General features: G+C 52.3%; 1 protein-coding gene and 1 long non-coding RNA gene across 3 annotated transcripts; one reads left to right on the top strand and one right to left on the bottom strand.

Moving 5' to 3' along the window:
- Positions 1 to 9,525: 9,525 nt before the first annotated feature.
- Positions 9,526 to 12,070, bottom strand: FOXD1 (forkhead box D1). Its single transcript, XM_072826787.1, has 2 exons — positions 10,703 to 12,070; positions 9,526 to 9,899 (listed from the first exon to the last, which is right to left on the bottom strand). Exon 1 carries the CDS (start codon positions 12,044 to 12,046, stop codon positions 10,736 to 10,738), a length of 1,311 nt encoding a protein of 436 aa, XP_072682888.1. The 5' UTR covers positions 12,047 to 12,070; the 3' UTR covers positions 9,526 to 9,899; positions 10,703 to 10,735.
- LOC140633777 (uncharacterized) lies at positions 10,704 to 18,852 on the top strand. 2 transcript variants are annotated; one of them, XR_012031370.1, is made up of 4 exons: positions 10,704 to 10,856; positions 16,544 to 16,665; positions 16,956 to 17,078; positions 18,691 to 18,852. It is a non-coding gene; the product is annotated as an uncharacterized lncRNA (long non-coding RNA). The 2 variants fall into 2 exon arrangements; XR_012031371.1 differs by lacking the exon at positions 10,704 to 10,856 and adding an exon at positions 14,232 to 15,007.
- The last annotated feature ends 7,772 nt before the right edge of the window (positions 18,853 to 26,624 follow it).

Consider the following 26,624-nt stretch of genomic DNA (forward strand, 5'->3'; position numbering starts at 1 on the left):
GCGCTGAAAGGGCGGAAAGCAGTGGCGCGCGGGACTGGAGTCTGCGGGGTCCCCGGCCTTCTCGCCGCCACCCCAGGCTTCTCTAATTAGGGAAGGGACGCAGGGTGGCATTAGTTCCCAAACGTTTTAATCGAGCCTCCTTTCAATGGCCGCGGATAAATGTAGCCACTGTTACTCTGGGCTGAATGGGTCGCGGAGGCTCCCGCTGCCCCCAGCGTGGCCATTCAGGGCTCTTTTCACAGCCCCTAAGCGGCTCAGTCCCGGGCCCAGCGACACTCCGGAGCGCTCCTAATTAGTCTAATTAGAAAGGTGGACTGTAAATGGGAGGAAGACAGACTTGGGTTAGGAAGATGCTCGATGCTGCCAATCTCGGCCGGGTTGCCACTTACTCTCTCCGGGAAGAAAAGGGCGCAGAAAAGGAGGCTGGAGCGGACCCGCCGGCCGGGGTCCCTGACCCGCGCGCCCCGCCCCACCGCCGCCCCGCTGCACCCTCGGGCCCGCCGCACCCCCTGCCAGCCGGGAACCGGGAACCGAGCGGAGGCGGCCTGCGCAGCGCAGCGCAGCGGCGGGGCCAGACCGCGTAGCCGCCGAAAGCCGCGCGCCCTCGGGGCCCCTGCGTCCGGACGCGCCTTCCCGCGCGGCGTGGGAGAGACCCGGGGGCCGAGGGGGGGGGGCACGGCGGCGGGGTGGTGCGCGCAGGGCCCCGGGGAAGGCCCCTCGCCGTCGGGGTCCCGCGCGCCCCTGGGCCGAGCTCCCGGGTGTCCGCAGCCCAGCCGGGGCCCCGCGCATTCCTGCGCTCGCGCGGCCCGCGGGAGGCCGGGTGGGGAGCGGTGCGGGTGGCTTCCAGACGCTGAACCTCTAATCGGGCCATAAATCAGCGGGGGGGGGGGGGGGGGCGGCTGGTGCAGGTGTAAAAACAGAGGGGCGAGCGGGGCCGCGCGGCCGCAGCGCCCGGCAGGTCAGCGCCTCTGCAAACGAACATCTTGATAAGTCCGCTGACAACAAAGTAAACACTGGGGGGGGCGGGGGCCCGGGAGCCTGGGGGGACTGGGGGGGGCCGAGAGCCTGGGGGGGAGGAGGGCCCCGGGAGCCTGGGGGGTGGCTGGGGGCGCCCGGGAGTCCTGCGGGGGGGCGGGGGGCGCCGGGAGCCTGGGTGGGGCGCGGGGCCCGGGAGCCCTGGGGGGAGGAGGGCCCGGGAGCCTGGGGGTGGCGGCCGGGCGAGCAGGCCCCGGGGGCGCGGGGGTCGGAGCTGGGTGCGGGGCAGCCGGGCGGGAGGGAGGGAGGCGAAGCAGGCCCCGGAGCCCTGGGGCCACCGCGTGCGGGGCTGAGGTCCGGGCGCCCTGCTGCCCGCTGCCTGCGCCCCTCCCCGCCCCGCGCCCCTGGCGCCCCCGCACGCAGGCCGGGTCCGGCCCCAGGTCGCAGGCTGCCGGCGGGGCGGCCGGAGGAGGGAACAAACCAAGTGGAGAGGACGATCAGGAATGAATCCGGTGCGCGGCTCGGGAGCAAAGAGCCTGTCGACTCGGTATCGAGACGCTGGCACAAGCGGCAAACGGATTCACAGACAAAGGAAAACAATACAAGTCTCGTTAGATCATTTTTCTGGACATTGTTTAAGGTCTGAAAGGGACCAAATCGTTTCAAAATGTTGCCAGTAAAAATTATCCTATGTGGAATGCAACTAATCCTTTTAGGTTCCTGTCAACTGTTTCCACAAAAGGAATCCGATTTTTCAAATCAAAGATCCAAAAGTCTTTGGGGAGAGATTTATTACATGCCAGAGCTTTAGTTACAGAATAGAGTTACAATAACAACTCGCACCCCCCCCCAGCTCCCTAAAATAAGGACTCCCTCCCCAGATCCTTCTACAGAAGTGTGGGGGATGGTTTGCTGGAGTCCCTGCCTGTGCTGGGGGAAGGGGGCCGAGCGAGGGGAAGAGGAGGGAGGCGAAGAAATATTAAATTCCTGACCTAGGAAAACAGAAGGCAGAGGCCTCCGCATTTTATTTTTATCCTCTGTACCCCTGGTTACTTCTGAAGAAGAAAACAAGCCCCGCACTTGGTGACCTGCCCTGACACTTCCTCCGTGCTGACAACTCTAAGGTGAGGGTAATGCTTGAACTGAAGACACAAAAGCTCACGGTGCCCGTGCACTCCCGGGGGCCAGGACCTGGACTCTCTGAGTTTGCACATTGATGTGTCTACAAATTCTGCAAGTGGAAAAATATTTATTTTAAAGTCTGTAAAAGAATACAAGAAAAATAGACTGTGCTTTGCTTTTTTAATTTTCTTTGATTTGTAATAAAATGTTTAAGCATGGGGTGGGGGGCGACTATCCTAGGGTTCTTCTCCGTGCCTCTTTAACTCTTCACACACCCGTGTGAACGTACACTCCTCCCAAGTAGCTCACAGTCTCAGTTCACAGTAGCATGAGCATTTCAGAATGTGCTCCTCCTCCTTGCCAGTTCTTCACAGACACAGCATAGTGGCTAGGGATACTACAAATGGGGGATATCTTAGGAAAAAGCGTTAAAAACTTGGGAGGAAACTCAAATTTCTAGTTTTCTGCATGGAGGAGTTTGGCACTGAGTTGTCCGCAAACCACGCAGACGCTTCGCTGTTTTCGGCGTTTTGTGAGTCAACCGCCAAACTGGGAAAATATTATCAAGAACCAGACAGTCTCTGTTTTGTTTATAGGCCATCAAGATTCTTTTAAAGAGTTCTGTTAAATGGAGTGGGGGGGATGAAAAAACATATCTTCCTCCTCTTCCCTCCACCCCACTGTTTTCCTGCTGAAATGGCTTGCTCCTCGGTTCCCTGGCTGTTTGCTTGCGTTATCAGAGGCAACTTGGTGGCAGGAATTCTTTCACTTGTTTCCTATGTTTAAAGTGGGAATAAAGGGATTTGCATTGTAGCAGGTGCTCAATAAATACTGCAGACTAATCCCACTTTTCAAAGCTTAGAGGTTAAAGAGATGATCGGCAGATAAGTAACTGGGGGAAAGAAGTGGAGCAAGAGTCTAGAAGAGTAGATTTTAAAACACTATTGGTTTGTTTATTTTAGAAGGGAGGAGAAAGTTAGCTGTCCAAACACACAACTGGCTGAAGCACAAGGAGACACGATGCTATCTCTTCTCAATATTTCTAGAAGGGGTTCAGTAACAATTTATTTCATGCATAGAGTGGGAATTTTGATGGAAGAGTTTTCACATTGAGCCAAAGACTTCCCTTAACCTAATGTAAGAATTCAGGTATCCTCCAAAGTTTAGAAGTTCTACTTTTTACTTCCTGGAAGAATAAGGATGTAGGAAAGGAATCACAAGGGAATCATCCTATACAATTGTACAGGGTTTATGTTCTCCAAAATATTTTCACATGAATTGTCCTATTTCGTTCTCACAACCTATCCCCATATGCCCCAAAACGACAAACGAGTGTAAAAACTGATCTAACATTTAAGTTCAACCTAGTCTCATTTATTCTGTTGTGAGCTTCAGAGATCTTTTTGGGTTTGTGATTTTTTTCCCTTCCATAGTCAATCATTTAAAAACACACAGACACACACACACATACACATAATCTTGTCCTGTCATTTTCATATATGTGAAGCTCTGCATTTAAATAATAATAGTTATTCTTCATTCATACTAATGCTTCATTGTTGATGTTTCAGAAAATATGTTGTCTTTATATTGCTGAAAATATCTGCCTTTTCTTTATATTAATGGGAATTCCTAAGCAAGTATGCAAAGAAGCTTCTGCCCTCTGCCATAACTAATATGTGCTCCTGCTTTGCCTTTGCTAGTCTGTTATTAATCAGTAGTTGCAAATAAGAGAATCTTCAATCTGTGCCTGGCTCCCCTGGGACAGAGAGGGACAGGCAAGGCCCCAGGGCCTCAGATCTGCTACCCTTGGAGGCCGGATCCTCTCCTGGTGCTCAGCAGACTCCCTGGCCTTGCACGATTCCATGTAGCTTCCATTCTTCCTAACCGATTACATAGATTCATCTTTAACTAGAAGATGCTACATACAGGGAAACACCCCATCTTGAAAAATCAAGTCACTCTTAAGAAGAGAAAAATAACCTTCCTAACTCTCCTCTCTCCAAATTCAGAATCAGAACTTTGCAGGTTTTCTAAATAAAGCCTTTGATATTAACCGAAGGCTTTTCTTCCTGAAATGGGCTTTTTGTTGTCTTTTACGGTGTAGTATCTAAAAGAGAAAATGTTTCTGGTTTCACAGAAACACTCTTTCTCTAGAAAAATCCATGTGATCCTGCGTTAAGCACCGCCCTTTGGAAAGATCGGCATTTTACACTTTCCTCCGCGGTCTGCAGCTCACAATCAGATGCAATCCTTGTACGGACTTGGACTCTGGCTTGGAGGTCCTCCTAAGGGACAGAGCACTGGCCCCAGCAACGGCCGAGGTGGCTGCGCTTCAGGAACACTTGTGGTGGCGACTGGCAAGGATGCTTTGTTTCCGTCAAGGGGAAGGTGTGATTCCAGGAGGTGGCCTGGAATCCCCTTTCTCCCCCAACAAAGCATTTTAGGGAGACCTCCAACCGGGCAGGTCTGAGTCCAGGTGGGATTGTCCCTTGGGAGGCTCCAGGGCAATGGATGGATTGTGGGAGGGCTAAGAGGACCCGTGTAACCCATACCCTACACAGCTGTTCAAAGACAGAAAAATCTTCAAGAATGTGTCTGGATGGAGGTGGGGGCACATTCTGAGAAAAACGACGTGCTTTCTCCTTAAGTGTTAGATCAGTCGATCAGTCTCTTATACATATTCCTCCTTTTTCCCACGTGGAGACAAGGTGACCTTAAATCTAATAAAGACATGCTTAGCAGTTTGGCAAAAAAGTTCTGTCACTTTGGAAGATTTTGAACATTAGAAATCAGGGAGAAAAGCAGAAGAAATGGACAAATAGCACAAAGATGAACCGGGTTAGGTAGATGTGTGTGTGTAATGACTCAAAGACTGCGGACAGATCGGAAGAGCGAAGCCAGGGGAGTGTCACGTAGAAGCAGGTAGAGGAAGCTGACACATCTGGAGTAACTGGCTACAGATTCCAAATGTATCTGCAAGAAGGCGCTGGGGTAGCTCCTCAGTACAGGGGACAGGAAGAGCAAGCAAAGAAGCAAAAAGTGTGTAAGAAATAAATGACTCTTCTACACCGTGACCTCTAAGGCAATTTACCCTGCCACAGTGGGTGTCTAATAAACCGCAATGATGGCCACCAAGTGACAGTGTGATGTAAAGGGGATAAAATGGGATTTAAATACTCAAGTCCCAGTAGCTGTGACCTTGAGCAAGTCATTTCATATTTTTTGAAACTTAATACCTTTATTTGTAAAATGAGATCCATAATAACTCTTGTCCTCACTATTCCAGCGTGGTTGAGAGAAGTACCAGTGAAAATCCTTTTTTAAAGTTGATGTGTGGGCAGCCCGGGTGGCCTAGCGGTTTAGTGCCGCCTGCAGCCAGGGCGTGATCCTGGAGCCCCGGGACTGAGTCCCTCGTCAGGCTCCCCAAAGGGAGCCTGCTTCTCCCTCTGCCTGTGTCTCTGCCTCTCTCTCTGTGTCTCTCATGAATAAATAAATAAAATCTTTTAAAATAATAATAAATAAATAAAAGTTGATGTGTGCTGAGGGGTAGTGGATGGAATGGACGGATAAGCGGCTCCTAGGGAACAAGGGACATCTGCTTCTTGCCCTGATGCTGATTACAAGGGTGTGTTCACCTTGTGAGAAGTGATCGAGATTTGTGCATTTTTCTGTACATATATCATACTTCCTAAAATGTTTACTTTTAAAGAATAGCTCAAAAATGGTCTTTAGAGTCAGGCTGGTGATAATGATGATAAAGATAAGGAAATTATAAATGTGGGCCAGAAACTCATAGTCTTGATCTCATTTCTTTTTCCTAGCCATCTTATCACACCTGGAGGCTCGGAACTCTTCAAGGGAGGCAGGGGGGGTTGACAGTAACAATCAGTTATTTTCTATGTGTGTTCTTGCTTGTTACCAAATAGTATTTTCCCGGTTAAGAGGCTGGAGGAATGAACCAGGAAGTTTCCCGCGTGCCAGAGGGGTCAACAATAAAAAAGAAAGGAGCCCAAGCTGTTCACATCAAGGGGAAGATGTGATTAGAGAGATGTGACATGCAAAGAAATTATCTGAAAAGTGAATTCAGTTGGGAAAGTACAAGTCCCAAAGAGCCGAGAGCAGCTGGTCATGATCAGATTCTCCATCTTTCTGTCAAATGTAATCGTATCCAAATTGGCAGGGTATTTATTGCTAAAGTCGAAGGGCCAGATTTTACACTAAACATATTTACACATTTACATTCACGGCCCTATAAACACTCCACATTTCACTGGCCGTGACATCAAACACATTTACCAACAAAAAGCATATGCCTAATTACAAAATCATAGGGGAGAAGAGAGGCAAGTGGCAGCTGATGGGCAATGAGCGTGCATGCCTGTGTGTGTGTATATGTGTGACCCAGCTGCAACGCCAGGAAGCCAGGAGAGACAAGAATGGATGCTGACAATGCTGGGCCCACTCTGCTTGTCCTCTGCTTCCCAGGCCTGTCCTCGTCTGGTTCAGTTCTCAAGGGGGACAGGGACCCCCGGTGCTCCAACGCATCCCACGGTTATCCCCCTGGAGGAGCCCAGAGAGACCAGAGTGACTGGTGGGCAAATTTCTGATTCGGATTGAGTTTGATGGGGATATGACCTTAAAGTTACCCCCACATGACTTTTCTCAGTCAGTAATAAAAATAGGTGGGAGCAAAATGGGTAGCCAGCAGAGAAGTTTTAAAACTAAACCTAGAGTCCTTAATTCCTGGCTTCAGGCAGTAAGATCAGATCCCTGCCCGCCTGGAGCAGTTGTAATAACACCGTTAGCCGCTCCAAGCTTGGTCCTCGGTCAAGCAAGGAAATGAGAGCCACCAGGGCCAGAGAGAGGAAAACAAAACAGGCACCACCACTGGCCTCCGACAGCCTTTAATAAATGACACAGGCTGGTATTCCATCAAAATAATCACCTTCCATCTGAAAAAAAAAAAAATCCACCTCCCCCAGTTCTCTCAGAGGACAGTCTACAGGAAGAAATGGTGAGCTTTGGGGGTGGGGGGGACCGAAAGGCAGAAGCTTTTCCCCCACACGGATGCTTACTACATTCACTGTAAGAATTTTGTTAGTAACCATACGCCAAATCCCAGTTCCACCAGCAGAAAGTTTGGGCAGGAAAGGGCCACTGAGTGGGGGCCAGGGAAGGAGGGATGTGCAAACGCATACAGAGATGGCTCGGTGAGTGAGAGCGAAAGGGAAAGGTTCTCAGAATTTTTCCCTTCTCATCCCTCCGTTCTTTTCTTTTCTTTTTTCTTTCTCCTTTTTAAGAGAGGAAAGGAAGTGGCTCTTAAATAAATGCACAGGATGGGGATGGGAAGGAAACACGTTGTTGAACAGAAGCGCTAGCTTCTCATTTTGAAGAAATAAAATAATTACCCAACAGAGAAAAAAAGAAATCAACCAAGAAACGATCTAAGGTCGTGACACCGTGTGTGGTACAAGGAGCAATTCAATCCATAAGGGCTTCATTACCCCCGCAATAGATAACATTTGGCTAAATCCAGCCGCAGAGTAAATCGCCGCCGCTCGGCAGAGCCCTGAATGGAGACGCTCCTTTTTGTGTGGTCCTCGTCCTCCCGGAGCTGCCTGCACCATTAGCCCCAATATATCCCTCTCCCTATTAACTGCAATTCCCTCCCGACTGCGCCCCGGTCATTTGTCTCCGGGCTCGACGGGGGCGTTTGATGAGCAGAGAAACAAGACGGAGGGGAGAAAAGCGTCGGGTTAATGAGTTGTAGCAAATCCACACTTTGTAGTTGGGAGGAGGAGAGCTGGTGGCCAATGTTTGTCCAACTGGTTTATTTTTCGAGACCCAGCCTATTGAGGAAGGCTTGTTCAAGCAAGCTCGGTCCTTCCAAACACACAAACATCCTTCTGTGTGCCTTCAAAGAAAAGGGGACCAGGGCTGGATTTGCATGCGAATGAGGAGCCCGGGAGGAGACGTCCTTGCCCATCAAAGGCCCCGGTAGCCCGCAGCCCCTCGGCCTTTGTTCCAGCACCTGCTCCCGGTGCAGCCCGACGGCCGCCCTGCGCTCCGGGCCGCCGCTCCCCGCCTGCAGGCCCCGCCGCCTGGGCGCCCCACTATCTTGTCCCCCCCCCCCCCGCCCCCGCCGCTGGCCACACCTGGGGCAGAGCCCAGAGCCCCCGGGGTGCAGGAGGCAAACCTGGGGAGCCCGCAGGCGGCTGGGGCTTCCTCTTTCTCCGGGCTGGGGGCTCAACAAGCGCTTGGTCTCTCCCGCTGGTGTGCGTGACTCGGGGACGGGCTCCAGACTCCAGATGAGCCCGCGGTGGGTCTGCACGGTGCCTTGTTACCATCCCCTTAACCGCTCTGACAACTTGGGGGGGTAGAGCCCAGCCTGGCACTTTTTTTTTTTTTTTTTTTTTTTTTACAGGTGCGGGCATCTAACAGAGGATGAGCAGGGATTCCCTGCTTTCAGGCCGTCCAAGCATCACGCAAATAATAACCCGCATGGTCTTGCTCTTTCCCCCGCTCGTCATAATGACTTCCAGCTCTGAGCTGCAGGTCTGTGACTTACGGAGAGAAGGCTGCAAGGCGCGCAGCAGCGCCTGTGCCGTCGGGGATCCGCCTGCTAACGCCTCTCCCCGGGTGGCTTGGGCATCTGTACCTCCCGGCCCAGGGGGCTCCTCTCTGGCAGCCAGCCGGGCTAGGGTAAAAGTAACTTTTGCATATAAGGTTCTGGTCTAACAATGTTTCCATTTGTATCTGCATAGTCAGTGGTGAACTTTGAGGGTATGTCTGAACTCTTACTTAATCTTCTCCAAATGCTTGATAGGAAAAAACCCAGGACTTAATTTTAAGGCTGTGAGAGTCCAGTTTCTCCTCCCTAAAGAGGCACACGAGGCCAGGGCGTCAAGAGAGACTGTCACTGCAAAAATATTGGCCTATAATTCAGTCTTCATTAACTTGATAGGTTAGTGGTGCAGATCATCAGGTACATACCTGTCTAGGCTTTTGAAAAAGAATTTGGTAAACATATTTAACCTCCTCTGCAACTCACTGATATTAAGTATTTAAATTACATATTACATATGCTTTGGTTTTATTTGTAGCCTGTGGCAAATATCTATAGTTATCAAAACTAGAGTCTCATATTTTTTCACATAACTAGAAATTGCCTGCAACAAGTAGTTAATGAAAATACTCAAAATTTGAAAAAAAAGATACCCTAAATCACAAAAGCTGTATAATTACTTCAATAAACACTGATACACTTTCATTTTTATTCTTAAAGCGTGTACTATGCTAAAATTGAAGATTTCTCTTACATACTCTACGTTACTCATTTAGAGTTTCACTGTTTGCCTTTTAAAATAAAAACTTCTTTATGCAATTCCTAAACATCTTTTCTTTCAAGAAAATAGTAGCTTTAAATACTAGAGCTTTCAAATAAAGTTTATTTTACACAGGTAAATATTATGCAGGACTTCAAAGCTACTTGTATCTATTAAATTTGCAAAGACTAAAGATTGCCTATTTGCTCATGCTGCTTTCATTACAATATAACTGTCAGGCTGGAGAATTTTTACAGATACAATATTGTGCTCAAAAGGAAGTGAAAGTTAAAGTGGGAAACTCAGAAATAAAATTAAAAGTTCTGCAAAAATATCTGAGGGTGACTGTGGCATCAATTTTAACAGCCCCAGTGCTCTTCAAAATGGAACAGAAGTCTGAAAATGTCTATTAAAGTAGCTTATTTTATTGTCAACATTTAGAAGCAATTTCTGATTTCTTGCAGTGACTTTGACCTGGAAAGCAGAAATGAAAAATGATGCCGTGATGCTCTTTAAAAATCCCTCAGAAAATAAAATTTCCTATTCTATGTCGGGTTCCTACTTCATTCCCACGGAAATCTTTTTTTTTTTAACAGAAAAGAAAATAAACTAAGAAGGGGACGAGTGGAGCCAATTTTTTTTGGTGGATTTTCTTTGAAAATTAAGCATTTTATTTCTGAAAAAAGTGTAAAAATCTTACATTAGAATAGCACAATAATAATTGCCAGTAAAATTTACAATACCCCTTGTAAAGAATAGGCAGCAAGTACAAAATAAAAATCCCGCGTGTCTATTATGATACAAAAACACAGGTTAAAATAAGAAACGATCATTTTGACTTTTTTGTTGTTCCTTGTGTAAACACGTTAATCATTTTTTCCCCCATAACTGTATGAAAAAAGTACACCAGACAAGTGTCCTCGAATATGAAAACTATTGCTTCGCTGGCGCTCTTCAGGACCTTTAGTATCTGTGTATTACTCTTTTGAACATTATTGGTATTTTTTAAACGCCTGGACCTGAGAATCTCTAGACCTCCAAAAGGCTTAGATTTAGGAAGTGATCAATAAAAAAGTTCCCACAAATGGAGGAAGGCCCTTGCGCTTACACAAGGGAGGGCCCGCGGCGGGCCCCCTGTTCCTCCAGGCCGGGCGGGCCGGGGGGCTGCAGCCTCGGGGCGGCTTTGCATAAATAGAGGGGCCGCGCCGCAGCGCAGGGCGCACCCGGGGCGGTCCCGGGGCGGGGGCCGCGCGGAGCCGGGCGGGGCGGGTTCCTACCTGCGCGCTGCCGAGCGCCCTGACCGGGCGGCCTTAACAGTTAGAGACGCGGGCGGTCAAGCTGTCGCCGCCGGGCAGGGCCGCGGCCGGGTGCAGGGTCCCCAGGGCGGCGGACGAGGACACGGAGGAGGCTGCGGCGGCCGCGAGCGAGCGGGTGAGCGCGGCGGCAGGGCCCCCCGCAGCCTGGGCGCCGCCGGGGGCGGGCGCGGGGGCGGGCGCGGGCGCGGGCGCGGGTCCGGGCGCGGGTGCGGGCGCGGGTCCCGGCGCGGGCGAGGCCTGCACGGCTTGCGCGGCGGCCGGGCCCAGGCTGCGGCCGATGATGCTCTCGATGGAGAAGGGCGAGCGCGCCAGCGCCTTGGCGGCCGGGGCCCGCAGCGGGGCGGGCGGGGCGGGCAGGGCGGCGCCCAGCGGGTGCGGCCGGTACCCGAAGGCGGGCGCGCGGGGCGGCGGCGGCGAGTGCGGGTGGAAGGCGGCGAAGAGCGCGGCGGGCGGCGCGTAGGGCGGCAGCTGCAGGCCGAAGCCGCAGCCGTAGGGCCCGTAGCCGCAGGGGGGCGGCGGCGGCGGCGCGGGCGGGAAGAGCGCGGCCCCGGGCCCGGCCCCGGCCCCGGCCCCGGCCCCGGCCCCGGCCCCGGCCCCCGGCCCCGCGCCCGCCGCGCCCGCGCCCGCCGCCCCGCGCAGCAGCAGCGCCTCGTGGGGCGGGAGCAGCGGCTGCCGCTTGAAGCGCTTCCTCCGCCGCAGGAAGCTGCCGTTGTCGAACATGTCTGCCGACTCGGGGTCCAGCGTCCAGTAGTTGCCCTTGCCCGGGTTGCCCGGCTCGCGCGGCACCTTGACGAAGCAGTCGTTGAGCGACAGGTTGTGGCGGATGCTGTTCTGCCAGGCGGGGAACTTCTCCCGGTAGTAGGGGAAGCGGCCGCTGATGAACTCGCAGATCTCGCTCAGCGTCAGCCGCTTCTTGGGGCTCTGCAGGATGGCCATGGTGATGAGCGCGATGTACGAGTAGGGCGGCTTCACCAGCGGGCTCCGCGCCGCCGCGCCCCCCGCGCCCCCCGCGCCCCCGGCGCCCGCCGCGCCCGCCGCGCCCGCAGTCGTCGCGGGGCCCGGGGGCGCGGGGGGCGCGGGGGGCGCGGGGCGCGCGGCCAGGGGCGCGTCGTCGTCGTCGTCGTCCTCGTCCTCCAGCTCGTCCTCCCCGCCGTAGGAGCGCCGCCGCCGCCGCCCGGGCCCCGGGGGGGCCTCGGCGCCGCTGCCCTCGCCGTCCTCGTCGTCGTCGCCGCCGTCCCCGCCCTCCCCCACCACGTCGATGTCGGTGTCCTCCGCGGGGCCGGGCATCTCCGCGCTCAGGGTCATCGCTGCGGCGCGGCGGGGGCGGCGGGGGGCGCGGGCGCGGCGGGCGCGGGGGGCGCGGGGGCGGGGCGCCGCATCGGGACGCGCGGCTCGGGGCTCCCGCCGCTCCCCGGCCCCGGCCCCGGGGGCGCCACGCTCGGGCCTCGGCGCCGCGCCCCGCGAGTCCTCGCCGGCGGCCGCGGGAGCCGCTCGGGGCCGCCCCGCCTGGGCCCGGGCGCCGAGCGGGGCCGACCTTCCCCGGCGGGCGGCGGCGGCGGCGGCGGCGGCGGCGGCGGCGGGCGGGAGCCGAGGCGGCGGCCGAGTCCGGGAGAGGGCGGACCTCTCCGCGGCTTATAGCGGGCGGCCTGTCACATGGTGCGCGCGTCAGCGCCGCGGAGGGCCGGGCAGGGGCGCGGGAAGCCAGGCGCGGACGGAGCGCACCGAGGACCGGCCCCGCGCGGGTCGCGGCGGGGAACCCGGGGCTGCGCGCCGCTCGGCGTCCCGGCCGGGCCCGCGCTGGCCCTCCCCTCCCCCCTCCCCTGCCCCCCTCCCCTCCCCTCTCCCCCCCTCCCTTCCCCGGGCAGCCGCACCGCTCGGCTTCCTGGCGTCCCCGAGCTGGCCCTCCCCTACCCCACCCTCCCCGGGGCTGCGCACCGCTGGGCTTCCCGGCCCGGCCCGGAGCTGGCCCTTCCCCCCCCCGTCCCCTCTCCGGGCGGCCACACCGCTCAGCATCCCGGCATCCGGCCTGGTCCCTGAACTGACCCTCCCCTCCCCTCCCCTCCCCTCCCCTCCCCTCCCCGCTCCGGGGCGGCCGCGCCACTCAGCGTCCAGCCGGATCCCTTAGCTGACCCGACCCTCCCCTCCCCTCCCCTCTCCTCCCCTCCCAGGGGCATCCCGCCCCTTCCCGAGCTGGCCTTCCTCTCCCCTCCCCTCCCGGGGGCGCCGCACCACTCAGCGTCCAGCCGGGTCCCTGAGCTACTACCCTCCCCTCCCCTCTCCTCCCCTCCCTTCCCCGGGCAGCCGCACCGCTCGGCTTCCTGGCGTCCCCGAGCTGGCCCTCCCCTCCCCCACCCTCCCCGGGGCTGCGCACCGCTGCGCTTCCCGGCCGGCCCCAGAGCTGGCCCTTCCCTCCCCTCCCCTCTCGGGGCGGCCGCACCACTCAGCATCCCGGCATCCGGCCTGGTCCCTGAACTGACCCTCCCCTCCCCTCCCCTCTCCTCCCCTCCCCGGGGCAGCCACACCACTTGGCATCCCGGCCCCATCTGAGCTGGCCCTCCCCTCCCCTCCCCTCCTCGGGGCGGCCGCATCTCTCAGCATCCCGGCTGGTCCCTGAGCTGACCCTCCCTCTACCCTCCCCGGGCAGCCGGTGCACCGCTCAGCATTCTGACCGGGTCCGAGCTGACCCGCCCCTTCCCTCCCCTCCCTGGGGCGGCCCGCACCCTTCAGCATCCCACCCCGTCCCCCCAGCTGACCCTCCCCTCCCCGGGACTCCGCTGCCAGCCGACCCCCCCCCCCCCCGGCCCGCCCCCGAGCAGCGGTCCCCATGGAGGGGGCCCCGAGCTCCGCGGGCCGGCCGGGCTCCCTCCGCCTGGGCCCGCAGCTCCCCGGCAAATCTGTTGAGAAGCGCCCCCACACACCCCGTTTAAGCACAATAATGATTGTTTACTGACCTTTTAACCTGTCTCCTTCGGTTCTTCTCCAAAGACGTTTGTTTTCCGCCATCTGTTAATAAAAATGTGGTTAGGGCTGGCGTTTTGGTCACTTATCTGCAACTGAATGCCCTAGAAACTTGACAGCTAAACTAAACCACTCTAATGAGAGGATCTGACAAATTTCTTGGGAATAAAGCAAGTAATCGTTGAATGCAGAAAAGACGTAGAAAATGTCAGTGAAAACCCAAATACACACACACAGAAACAACTAGGAACAACTCAAAAAGTTCTTTCATGACGAGGTAAGGGACTCTGTGGTTCTTAGTAAGAGGGAGATTCTAATCAACAGCCCACAGTAACCTTATGTGTATAAGGTGTACACACACCTCGACTCAGGCTTGCTAATAGGGTAATGAACACTTTCAAACCAGCTTTTAAAAGTGTTTTTGGAAAATCTAAGTATCTCCAATAGCTACTGGTGGGAAGCAACGAAATAATGCTGTAAAATAAGATTCAAGTTTTGTTCAACCCAATTTTCCTTTTCAGGTGACAGCGTAGCAGAAACAACTCAAACAGGATGTCATTTTAAGCATTCCTATCTTTGTCATCAACCCACAGTAATTGCTGCGGCTGTGCAAAGGTCCTGATAGCCCGTGGAATTGACACTCACGTGGCCACTCCTTTTGGATTTTTACATTTCCTAAAGCACTCCTGTTTCAAAGTGGAGACCCACCTCAAATTTTTAGCTTTCTGACTAAAATGAACACTTGAAAAAACTAAGTATCAAAAGTCAGTGGCTTTCTGTAGCAACGACCCGGCAGCTGCATTTGTGTACGTTACTTTTCCCACCCAGTTCTTTGCGTTTTCCAATGTCTTATTAATCCCCTTATCAATCACAGTCTCAAAAATAAACTGCCCCAACCTGAGAATTCTTTTAAAATCGAGTTTTGGGGGCCGAGGACAGCTACCCACCAGTTGCGCTGACAAATGACCCCTAACATCCAACACAGGTCTTTGAAAGCTGTGACGGTGCCTCCAAGTCCTAAATAAGTGGTTTCTCAGTGACTCTCCTTTGAAAAATGGCACAACCATGGCATCATGGCAAGGGGCTCCGCATTCACCTGAGCCAACACTGTCAGCACTACTACTCCGTCGTTGGTCATTACGTTGCTCTGCTCTTGTAGCCCAAGTCCTTACAAGGACCTCACGCTGGCACTTCCAAGTCCAAGTTTTAGAAGCGCTCCTCGGAGAGCTAAATCAACAGCGCGGAGCCAGGCGGAGCACTAGGAGCGGCACAGGAAGGAAGACGGCTGCAGGCCAGCAGCTCCTTCAGGTGCTCCTGCCCTCTCACTGCCCTGACCACGTCCGCAGAGGAGAGAGGAGGGAGCAGGGCGAGGAGGGGGGAGGATTGAGGAGGGTGAGGAAGGGGGAGTAAGGAGGGTGAAGAGGGAGGAGGAAGGAGGGTGAGGAGGGAGGAGAGTGAGGAGGGAGCAGGGCGAGGAGGGAGCAGGGCGAGGAGGAAGGAGGGGCAGGAGGGAGGGGGCGAGGAGGGAGTAGGGCAAGGAGGGAGGAGGGAAGAGGGTGAGGAGGGAGGAGGGGGAGGAGGAAGAAGGGCAAGGAGGGAAGAGGGAGGAGGGAGAGGAGGGAGGAGGGAGAGGAGGAAGGCGGGGGAGGAGGGAGCAGGCCGAGGAGGGAGGAGGGGGAGGAGGGAGAAGGGAGGAGGGAGGAGGGGAGGGAAGTGGGCGAGGAGGAGGAGGGAGGAGAGGGAGGAGGGAGCAGGGCGAGGAGGGAGGAGGCCCGAGGCCGGCTGCCCCTTGCCGAGGCTCCCACCGGAGGGGCTCGGGGTGTGCTCCCCGCGAGCCTTGGATGGCGGGTCACCTGGCGGCGGGCGGGCGCGGGCACCTGCGAGGACGCGGTGGATCTGGGCCGAGCAGAGCCTCCGCCGCGGCGTGGACCCCCGGGCCGCCCCCCAGGCTGGGGCGATGGCGCTGCGCTGGGCGGTGCGCGACCGGCTCGCGTGGACGGACCGTGCGGGGCGCCCCGGGCCGGGGCGGGGGAGGGAGGCTGCCCCCTGGCGGCGGCGCGGCGGCCTGCGGGGCGAGCCAGGCAGGGGCGTCCCCGGGGCTGGCGGCCGGCTCGGCTTCCCTCCTGGCGCGGCGGCCCGGGACGCAGGCGGAGGGCGCGGGGGGCGGACGCCCAGGGGCCCGGGAGGGGCCGGCGGGCAGCCCTGGAGCTGAGCCTCACACCGGGGCTCCGCACGCTCCCTTGCGCCTGGCGGGGGCTGCGGGGGGCCGCGCGCCCTGGACGTGCCGTGGGTGGGCGCTCCCCGCACCCCGCACTCCGCTCCTCACAACCCGCACCCCGCTCCCCGCACCCCGCTCCACCACCACGCACCCCGCTCCCCGCTTCCCGCACGCCGCACCCCGCACCCAGCAACCCACACCCCGCACCCGCACCCTGAACCTGGCTCCCTGTTCCCCGCACCCCGCACCCAGCACCCCGCTCCACCACCGCGCACCCCGCTCCCCGCACGCTGCTCCCCGCATGCCGCTCCCCGCACCCAGCACCCTGCTCCCCGCACCCCGCTCCCCGCCCCCCACTCCCCACACCCCAATCCCCGCAACCCGCACCCCGCTCCCTGCACCCCGCACCCCGCACTCCGCTCCTCCACCACGCACCCGCTTCCCGCACCCCGAAACCCGCACCCCCACCCCGCTCCCCGCACCCCAAACCGGTCGCCTGGGGGCCTGGCCTGGCCGCAGCCCGCCCTCGCCCTGCGTTTTGTCTGCTTGCTGGTCGGCGCGAGCTAACGCACAAATCGCACACAACTGACTTTATTTTCACTTTTTACTTTCTTTCCTGCGAATAGACGCAGAGCCTTACACCGAGACAAGTGACGCACAGTAGGAACGTGCACACTTGGGCGTCACCGTGGCACCGCAGGGGAGCAAGAACTGAAGAGCACAGTTCAGAGACATGGAGAATATTCACGTTGGTGCAATCACATTATCCATTTCCAGAAAGTTCCCATCATCCCAGACTGAAACTGGACCCACTAAACAGTAACCCCAGGGTCCTGCCCCTCGCCGCCAGCCTGGGCAAGCACTAGTCCACCTCGTCCCTATGAATCTGACCCCTCTGGCCGCCTCACAAAAGTAGAGCAGCACCACCTTTGTCCTCTTGACAGTGGGTCTCTAACTGGGGTCTTCAAGGTCATCCCTTGTAGCACGTATCAGAACTTCATTCCTTTTTAAGGCTGAATAACACTCTTTCCTATATAGATGCCACATTTTGTGCGTCCATTTGTCCACCAAGGGACGTTGAGGTGGTTCTCTCCTTTTCTGTTCCTTGGTGAACCTCAATGCATCCAGCTCTCTGTGAGACTCCGCATGCGCCCAGTAAGGGTATGCTTGTCACTGTCCTGCGCCTTTCTCACCCCAGAAATCTTCAAGGGAGCCCCATGGTCCTAAGAGAGCACACATTAGTGAAGTCACAGCAATAGTCCCACCCCCCCTGCCCCCGCTTCTGGATTTGTAACCTCAACTTGCTCACAGTCCTGAGACTTGGAGACTCACACTCTGCACATCGTCTTCGATTTTAAGCAGGAGGAGTTAAGATTCCACCAGAATATTTGTGAATATTGTGAATATTTTCCCCCAGACACCTGCACGCGCGCGCGCACACACACACACACACACACACACTTTTAAATTCCTTTTCTGCCTTCTCACCTGTCCTAAATCCCCAGAGGCCCCAGATGACCTTCACATGCTTCTCTGGCCATCCAGGCATTCTCTAGGGGTCTAATGGTTGTGCCATGAGGGTTGGTTCATACACGCCACCAAGCTAATGTCGAGGTCACAGTAGCCAGTGCAGTGGGTACCTCCAAGTGATGGCTGAGCAATTAGGCTTGCACAGGTGCTGCTACGTGTTAAGAGGTCGTGATGGCGAGCAGAGCCTTCTGTCATCACGTCCCGGTGCCAGCTGCCTCTCCCAACACAGGACTCCACGGGCCAGGCTCTTTCCACCCCCTAAATGTGCTTCTCCAGTGCCAGTTAGGTAGTCTGAAAATAAGCTCAAGACAAGGGATTCCTGGCTGAGGGTAGTGGTACCTCTCCCAAGAGTAGGTACTATTTTAATCTGGGAATTCTTTTTTTTAATCTGGGAATTCTTTTTTTTTTAAGATTTTATTTATTTATTCATGAGAGACAGAGAGAGAGAGAGGCAGAGACACAGGCAGAGGGAGAAGCAGGCTCCCTGCTGGGAGCCCAATGTGGGACTCGATTCCCGGGTCTCTAGGATCACGCCATGGGCTGAAGGCGGCGCTAAACCGCTGGGCCACCCGGGCTGCCCATTAATCTGGGAATTCTGTTATAAAATGTCATAATCGAGTTTCAAATGATGGGTCTCCAGCAGTGTAGTCGGGAGTTGAGAAGAAGATATTTTAGTGGCCTTCTGGGTCTTACTAAGCAGTCTATGCTTGCGCAACAGCTCCTTAAACAAGCATTTCATGGCCTCTGAGCAGGATTCAGAAATCCTCAAGAATTCAGAATGTCAGAAAGGTCTAAATCTGTGTTTTATAACAGCGAAATTATTTACACTGACTCAGGAATTTTCATTACCACAGTTAACCTGGACTCGCCCTCCTGCCCCAACGCACACCAAACAGAGACTTCTTTAGTTAGCTCTGATCTCAGTGGTCTGCAGTGGTGCATGTTTAAATCTTGTACCCCCAAGTCGAAAGTTCAAGAGATGTATTTATCAGGAATTAAACTGCAAAATACACACATCTCCCTTCCAGAGAGGAGTCTCCCATTTCGGGGCGGGACCACCTTCCATATAAGACTCTCAAGAGCACATGCTTGTAGTTCTGTAATCTTCTAGCATTTACTTACACTGTTTAATAAGTTAACTTCTTGGAAATAGATTTATTATTTTTAATTCTAATATGAGAATTGAAAACAATAACATTACTATATCTAGAAAGAGTACATTTATTTCTTATTTTATTCACAGTTCACCCAGAGGAAATGTGAAGAGGAACCTCTCTGTTTGGGATGAACAAGGCCTCTCTAAAGTGATTTGAGGGGTACAGCTATCCAGACACATTGAAAATAAAAAGGATCCCGTATAAGACCATGAGAAAGCCTCATCATTAATTGCATTTTTTGTGGTTTAAAATTGGCATACAGTGACAAAAAAAAAAAAAGGAGTATAGAGTGACTGAGCTTATCTATTACACACACAAATACACACACGTGTGCACACTTACACTCTGTTGCCTGGTGTCCAGGCTTAAACCAAGGCTGAACTGTCACCTCTCTGCTCTACCTATGCAAACACCAAAACATCTCGATCTCCACCCTCAGAGCCAGCCCTGACACCACGACCTGGCACCAATCCGGTGGGGACATCGGGAGGGTAGCTGAGGTGGAACACAAACATGGGCCCCTGTGCGGAAGGCACCTCAACATTTTTCATTAGAGGGATGTGTGAACAAATTGTCTTTGCTAGAAAGCTTTGGTTGGCTAGCCTTCTAGTGCAGAAAAAAAAACTGAGGAAGGGCCTGAACCCCAAATTTACAGAAGAATAACTAAAAATAATGAATGATCACCGGTAACAAAGTTAGAAAAAGGTGAAATGCCATTTTCCTCTATCAAATTAGCAAAGAACATTATCACGATGGGTGTAACAGAAGGAACTGCATCATACACTTCCTGTGTAAAGTGATAGAAACCTTCTGGCAAACAATTTGGGAACTGGACCTTAAGTGTCCGTTCTCTTTGAATCATTTACTCTAGGATTGCATCCTAAGAAAATAACCAGAAATGTGAACAGAAATGTATGTACCAAAAAATGTTTGTTGCAGTGATATTTTAAAAGGGAAAAAGTTGGAAACATTCTAACTGTCCAAGTGTTAAATGTATTACTATATATCCTCAAAACGAAATCATTTGCAATCGTGAATAGTTAAGTCTGTGACTGGAAGTCCTAGCAATCAGGTGAGAAAAAGAAATAAAAGGCACCCAAATTGATAAGGAAGAAGAAAACTTTCACTCTTTGCAGATGACATGATAGCATATACAGAAAACCCTAGACTACCAAAAAGCTACTAGAACTAATAAATGAATCCAGTAAAGTCACAGGATACAAAATTAATATACAGAAATCCATTGCATTTGTATGCCTAATAATGAAGCAGCACAAAGAGAAAGTAAGGAAACAATCCCTTTTACCAAAAATAATAAAATACTGGGAATAAACTTAACCCAGTAAGTGAAAGACCTGAACTCCAAAACCTATAAAACATTGATCGTAGATAACACAGTGATTGAGGATGACACAAATAGAAAGATATCCCATGCTTACGGATTAGAAGAACTGATATTGTTAAAATGTCTGTACCACCCAAAGCCCCCTACAGATTTAATGCAACCTCTATCAAAATACCAACTTCGTTTTTCACAGAAACAGAACAAATAACACTAAAATTTGGAGGGAACCACAGAAGAACCCAAATAGCCAAAACAATCTTGAAAAAAAAGGACAAAACTAGAAGTATCACAATCCCAGGTTTCAAGATATACTACAAAGCTGTGGTAACCAAAACAGCATGATACTGGCACAAAAGTAGACACATAGATCAACAGGACAGAAGAGAGAACCCAGAACTCAACCCAAGACTTATATGGTTAATCAATCTAAGACAAAAGAGCCCAGAATATACAACAGAGAAGACATTCTCTTCCACACATGGTGCTGGGAAATCTGAACAGCTACGTGCAAAAGAATGAAACTAGACCACTTTCTGACACCATACACAGAGTAAATTCCAAATGTATTAGAGACCATCAAATGTGAGACCTGACACCATAAGACTCCTGGAAGGAAACATGGGCAGTACTTTCTTTGACATCAGCCATAGAAACATTTTTCTAGATGTTTCCACAGGGAAAGGAAACAAAAGCAAGATTAAACTATTGGGACTACACAAAAATAAGAAGCTTTTGCACAGTGGAGGAAACCAACAATAAAACAATAAAACAAGGACAACAATCCAATTTGAAAAATAGGCGGAGGACCTGAATAGACATTTTCCCAGAGAAGACATCCAGAAGGCCCACAGACACCTGGAAAGATGTGGAACATCACTCATCATTGGGGAAATGCAAATCAAAACCAGAATGAGCTATCACCTCACACCCTGTCAGAATGGCTAGATTCAAAAAGACAAGAAACAACAAGGATTGGTGAGAATGCGGAGGAAAAAGAACCCTTGTGCACTATTGGTGGGAGTGCAAATTGTTGCAGCTGCTGTGGAAAGCAGGATGGAGGGTCCTCATAACATTAAAAATAGAAACACTATATTATCCAGCAATTCCACTACCAGGTTCTCAAAGACAATGAAAACACTCAGTGAAAAAGGTAGGTGTGCCCCTCTGTCTATTGCAGCATTATCTACAGCAGCCACGCCATGGAGGCAATGCAACCATCTCTCCCCGGATGAGTCGATGAGGAGGGTGTGGTGTGTATGTCCAACCAGAAGAAAGAATGAGATCTTGCCATTTGCAACCAACGTGGATGGATCCAGACCACATAATGTTCAGTGAAAGAAGTCGGTCAGAGAAAGATAAATACTGTATGAATCCTCTTATGTGTAGAACTCAAGGGATAGAACAAATGAACGAAGAAGAAAAGAAAAAACAAACAAAAAATCAGATTCAAAACTATGGAGAATAAACTGGTGGTTGTCAGAGGGGTAGTGGGTGGGATAATGGAAATCGATGATAAAGGGAATAAGAGTACACTTCACTTTTTTTTTTTTAATCCAAAATGTGTTTATGGTGGCGGGGGATGGGGGGTAGGGTGGGGGTGGGCACTAGGCTGGCTCAGTCAGTAGAACATGTGATTTTAGGATTGTGAGTTTGAGCTCCACCTTCAGTGTCGACTTGAAAATAGAATCTTAAAAAAAACTATGTGCTCATTGGGATGGTTTCCCGCTCCTCTAGATTCTGGGTGTGTGCAGCGCTGCATCGGTGTGAAGGAGCGTCCTCTTCCTCCTGCAGGTGGCAAACAGACCATGGAGCAGTCAACACACAAGCTACCGCTGCGCATGGCTAACGACAGCTGTGATCTTGCAGCATCCTGGGCATTTCACATCCGTGAGGTTGGGATTGGGGCCGTGCACCAGGGGCTTCTCCTTGTGCTTCCTCTCCTCCTCTTCTGGGGCTGAGTGGAGGAGGTCCCTGAGAGGGGCATGTGGTTTGTGGGGAGGATGTCATTGCACGAAGGCCAAGAACATTTATCTTGATGAGCACTGAGCAATGTATAAAGTGGTCGAAACATTGTATTGTGCACCTGAAACGATTATAACACTGTATATTAATACACTTCAGTAAAAACATGAGGTCTGTGAGCAATTTTAATAACTTGAAAAAAACTTAAATGGTAAATGAAAAATCCAGATAGAAAAATTTTAATATAATTATACATGTAATATTATATTTATTTACATATATTTATTTTATATATTTAATATAATGCATGTAAATAGTATGACGGGGAGGAAATAATAAAAAAGTTCAATTGGTTATTTCTGGAAGGTGGGATTATGGTGGTTTTTATTTTGTTATTTCTTTTTTTTTATTTTGTTATTTCTGTTGTACTTTTCTGTTTTCCTAACTATTCATGATGCACAATTTCCAAATTGCTAAGTTGTGACACCTGAGAAGCACAATTAGTGTAAAAGAAAGACTGCAAGCTGAACAGTTTATATCATCTGAAGCATAATTATTGGAACAGACACTAAGAGTTTTAAATAAGCATGATAAATATATTAAGGTGAAAGGGAACTTATTAGTAAAATCAAGCAAGAAAAATAAATAATTTTCAAAAAGATCCCAGTGGAAACATTAAGCATGGAAAATACAATAGATAAAGTAAAGAACAAACAGATGGAACACACAGCAGAATGGATACAGCTGACGAACGCACTGGGTTTGAAGATCCATTGGAGGGAGTCTCCCAAAAGCAGCTGGAAAGGGCAAAATCCTAGTTCAAGGAGTTTTATTTATTGAGCAAGAGAGAGATAGATCATAAAAATATGCAAAATGAAGGGCTCAGTCGGTTAAAAGTCCAACTCTTGATTTCAGCTCAGGTCATGATCTCGAGGTCCTGGGATGGAGCCCTGCATGGGGCTCCTCACTCAGTGGGGAGTCTGCTTCTCTCTCTCTCTCTCTCTCTCTTGCTGTCGTCTCTCAAATAAATAAACACATCTTTTAAAAATGAATATGTTAGTTAATTACTTCCTTCTATCACATGCTAGAAGGTAACAGACACTGCAGGAGAAAATAAAAAAGAGGGTAAGAGGGCCGGGGACAGTGGGTATAGTGTGGAAAGGGTCAGATAGGTTACAATTTTAAACAGGGAATGAAGACTGGAAAAATGATAGAGTTGGATATTTAGGGGAAGAGAATTCCGAGAAAGAACAATTAGGGCAAAGGCCCTGAGGCAGGAACATGCTTGGTCATAGTCAAGGAGTGGCAAGCAGGCCAGCGCAGTCTAGCGGAGAGAGCAAGAGGGAGGATGGGACAAAATCCTAGAACAGGAGATGAGGCCAAAGGGCTGTGGGATGGGAGGGGGTGACCGTGCAGGTGGGACCTGTGTTTGAAGAGCTACTGCAAGGTGTTGCACAGAGAGGTGACCTGCGGGAGCTCAAATCCTTAAATCCTGTAGAGAATTCCTGGCTGCTCTATTAAGAACACCCTGTGTCAGGGCGCCCGGGGGCTCAGTCCGCTGAGTGTCTGCCTTCGGCTCAAGTCGTGACCCCAGGCTCCTGAGATCAAGCCCCGCGTGGGGCTCCCTGCTCGGCAAGGAGGCTGCCTCGGTCTCCCTCTGCCTGCCTGGCCCCTGCTTGTGCTTGCTCTTTCTCAAGTAAATAAAATCTTAAAAAAAAAGAGAAAAGAAAAGAAAAGAAAAGAAAAGAAAAGAAAAGAAAAGAAAAGAAAAGAAAAAAGAAAAAGGAAAGAAAGAACACGCTGTGCCAAGCAAGGGAAGCACCAGGAAGGCAGCTTAGGAAGCCGTTACAGCCCAGCGGGCCTGACCCGGGGCACACGCCCGGGCAGCGGCGGCGGCGGCGGAAAGTGGTGGATTCTGGGCCCACCAGGAAGATGGTGCCTGGTGGTTCCCGGAGTCGGCCTCAGCCTGTATTCGGTGTCAAGGAGAGTCAAGCTGGTCTGTCTGCGGCATTTTTTATGTTGCTCCAACTTCGCTTTTTTTTTTTTTTTTTCTTTTTTGCCCTCTGTCATCACCTCAGTGTTGGCGTCCCCAAGACTGTGTCTTCGGGGCGGCCTCGGTCTGTAGGCCGTGCCACGTGAGGCCACCCCCCTCACGCCATCGGCTGTTGCCCAAGGCCTTGAAAATTCCTATGTCCCTTCCCGTTTGTCCACGCGCCACAGGGTCATGCTCCTCGCGGCCTGCTGGGCGGGTCTCCTGGACCCTGAGCTGAGAACTCGATGTTTCTCCCTGACTCTGGCAGGCCCTGTTCCTTCTGTAGTCCTTGTCACTCCTTGTGGCTCATCTTGCCATGTTGGCAGCAAGAACTGGTCACGACGTGAGGTTCCACGGCCTCCTTCCTCACGTCACAACGTCCAGTTTGCCACCAAGTCCCTCCGGTCCCCCATGCTGCAAGGCGTGGCTCAAACGCCACATTCTCCGTGGAATCTTAACCCATTCTCAATATTTCAAAGTGGTTTCTCCTCGGAGTTTTATAGCTTTAGGCTTTACATTAATTTAGGTCAGGGATCCATTCTGAGTAAAAGGTTGTACATGGCATGTGATTAGAGGCTATTTTTTATTTTATTTTTTATTCTTCTTTACACGTGTACATCCAACTGTCCCAGCACGCACACCCACTGAATTTCCTAAGTATCTTCTGGTGACAAGGTAAAATGGTACAACTACTTTGAAAGACATTTTGGCAGAATCTTAAAAAGTTAAATCTAGGCCTACCCCACAACCCAGGCATTCCAGGTCTAGCTGTGTGCCCAAGAGAAATGAAAGTATACGGCTACGGAAGGACTTGGTATATGAATGTTCCTGAAACAACCAGGAGCATCTCCACAGCACTCACTAGTCCCCCAGCGTCAAGGAAAGGGACCCGTGTCCCCTTGTTAGGGCCACAGGCCGGGAAGCTACACTGCAGAGACAAGGGGAGCCAGACGTCCACCAGCCATCGCAGGACCGGTTGTCTCTCCAGTCATGGGACAGAGGCCCGAGCCAGGCCTGTCTCCCGGCGTATGGGTGGCCGTCTTCCCCCGTGTCTCTTCACATCACTGTCATCCCTCCTGGTGGGCTTCTGGGCCCAGACCTGAGGCTTTTCACAACACGAGGCATCCGGGATCAGGACCGACCCTGATGGCTTTACCTTGACGACCTCTGTGTAGACTCTGTCGAAATACGTTCCTCTCCTGAGGTGCCGAGGATTAGGACCCCAACACGTGAATTTGGAGGGAGACACGATTTAATTCTTAAGAGAGGAACACAGACGACCCCCCCACCCCCTCTCAATGGGCAGGGTGGCAAAGCCACCACATAAAAAGTGTGTGTGGGGGGGAGATATTACCACCATCTCTGAAAAATATAATCTACTTCATCGTGATATGAAATGTTTAATAGGGAGACTCTATGACAGCTTGGGTTCTTCATTTCAGCGAAGTCAGCTCACAACATAAGAAGACATGTAATTTAGGGGGGAAACTGTTTTCATGTGTGTCATATTTTTATGATGGTTGGAGAGCTCAAATACTAAGTAAGCGTTTGGTTCCAAACAAGACACCTGGAACGCCTATGGCTGATTTTCCAAGGCAATGAGAGGATCTGCTTCAAAAGCTAGTGCTTTCCCAACAGAATTTCCAGCAAATTATTATTCCTGGCCCGAGGATGTGCTTTACTTTAAACTCCTTTGCTGACTTGCTTATTTGTAGTAGACACTCACTATTGGCGCTTGTAGTTCACCCTTGACCAATCTTGTCTTCACTCCGAGGAATTCATGCCTATTAATTTTATTTTGCAGGCAAGGCAAATGTAAACGTGTATTTTTATCAGGTTTTAGGAAAAACATATCACTAAGTACCTGCTATGACAATACATCTCGTTATGCCTCATTTGTTGCCATTATTATTATTACTACTTGAGATTTGGGGTGACCTATGGCACAAAAAAATAAGTGCGGCACCTGGCATTGGTAATGCTCCTTTTTTTTTTAAGATTTTTTTTTTCATTTTGAGCAATCTCTATAGCCAATGAGGGGCTCAAAGTCACAACCCCAAGATCAAGAGCTGCATGCTCTACGGCCTAAGCCAGCCAGGCCCCCGGCGAGGGCCACACGCTCACTGGCCCAATGCACACTAGTAGCTGTGCTCCAACAACAAACCCCGGGATGAAGATTGCACAAAAGCCAGTCTCCGAAACCTAAATGTTCCTTTTAAAAGGGGGTGGAGGCCTGGTTACCTCCAAGCCCGTGGGCCAACTCCAAGGCATCTGTTCGCTACTGTCCACTCCTGCCACGCTGCCTTAGCAGCCAACCTCTCCGCCTGCCCATGTGGCCAGCACCCAGCACGGGCCCACCAGGCCTCCCAGCGGGGTCTGCCCACCACAGCTCCATGCAACCAAATTCAAGCTCCCTGAGCCCAGCCTGATGGAGCCATCACCCCTGCTCAGCTCTCCAGGCACCTCGCTACTCCCCACCCCACGACTTGCCCATTAATAATGCTCGGGGGGCGCCTGGGGGGCTCGGCCCATCAGCCTCCAGCTCTTGACCTTGGCTCGGGTTGTGGTCTCAGGGTCGTGACACGGAGCCCCCGTCCTGGTCCGGGCTCAGCGTGGAGTCTGCTTGGGCTTCTCTCCCTCTCCCTCCCCCTCCCTGTTCTCTCTCTCTCTCAAATAAACAA

Source organism: Canis lupus, chromosome 5 (assembly GCF_048164855.1).
Source record: "Canis lupus baileyi chromosome 5, mCanLup2.hap1, whole genome shotgun sequence".
Lineage (NCBI taxonomy): Eukaryota > Metazoa > Chordata > Mammalia > Carnivora > Canidae > Canis > Canis lupus.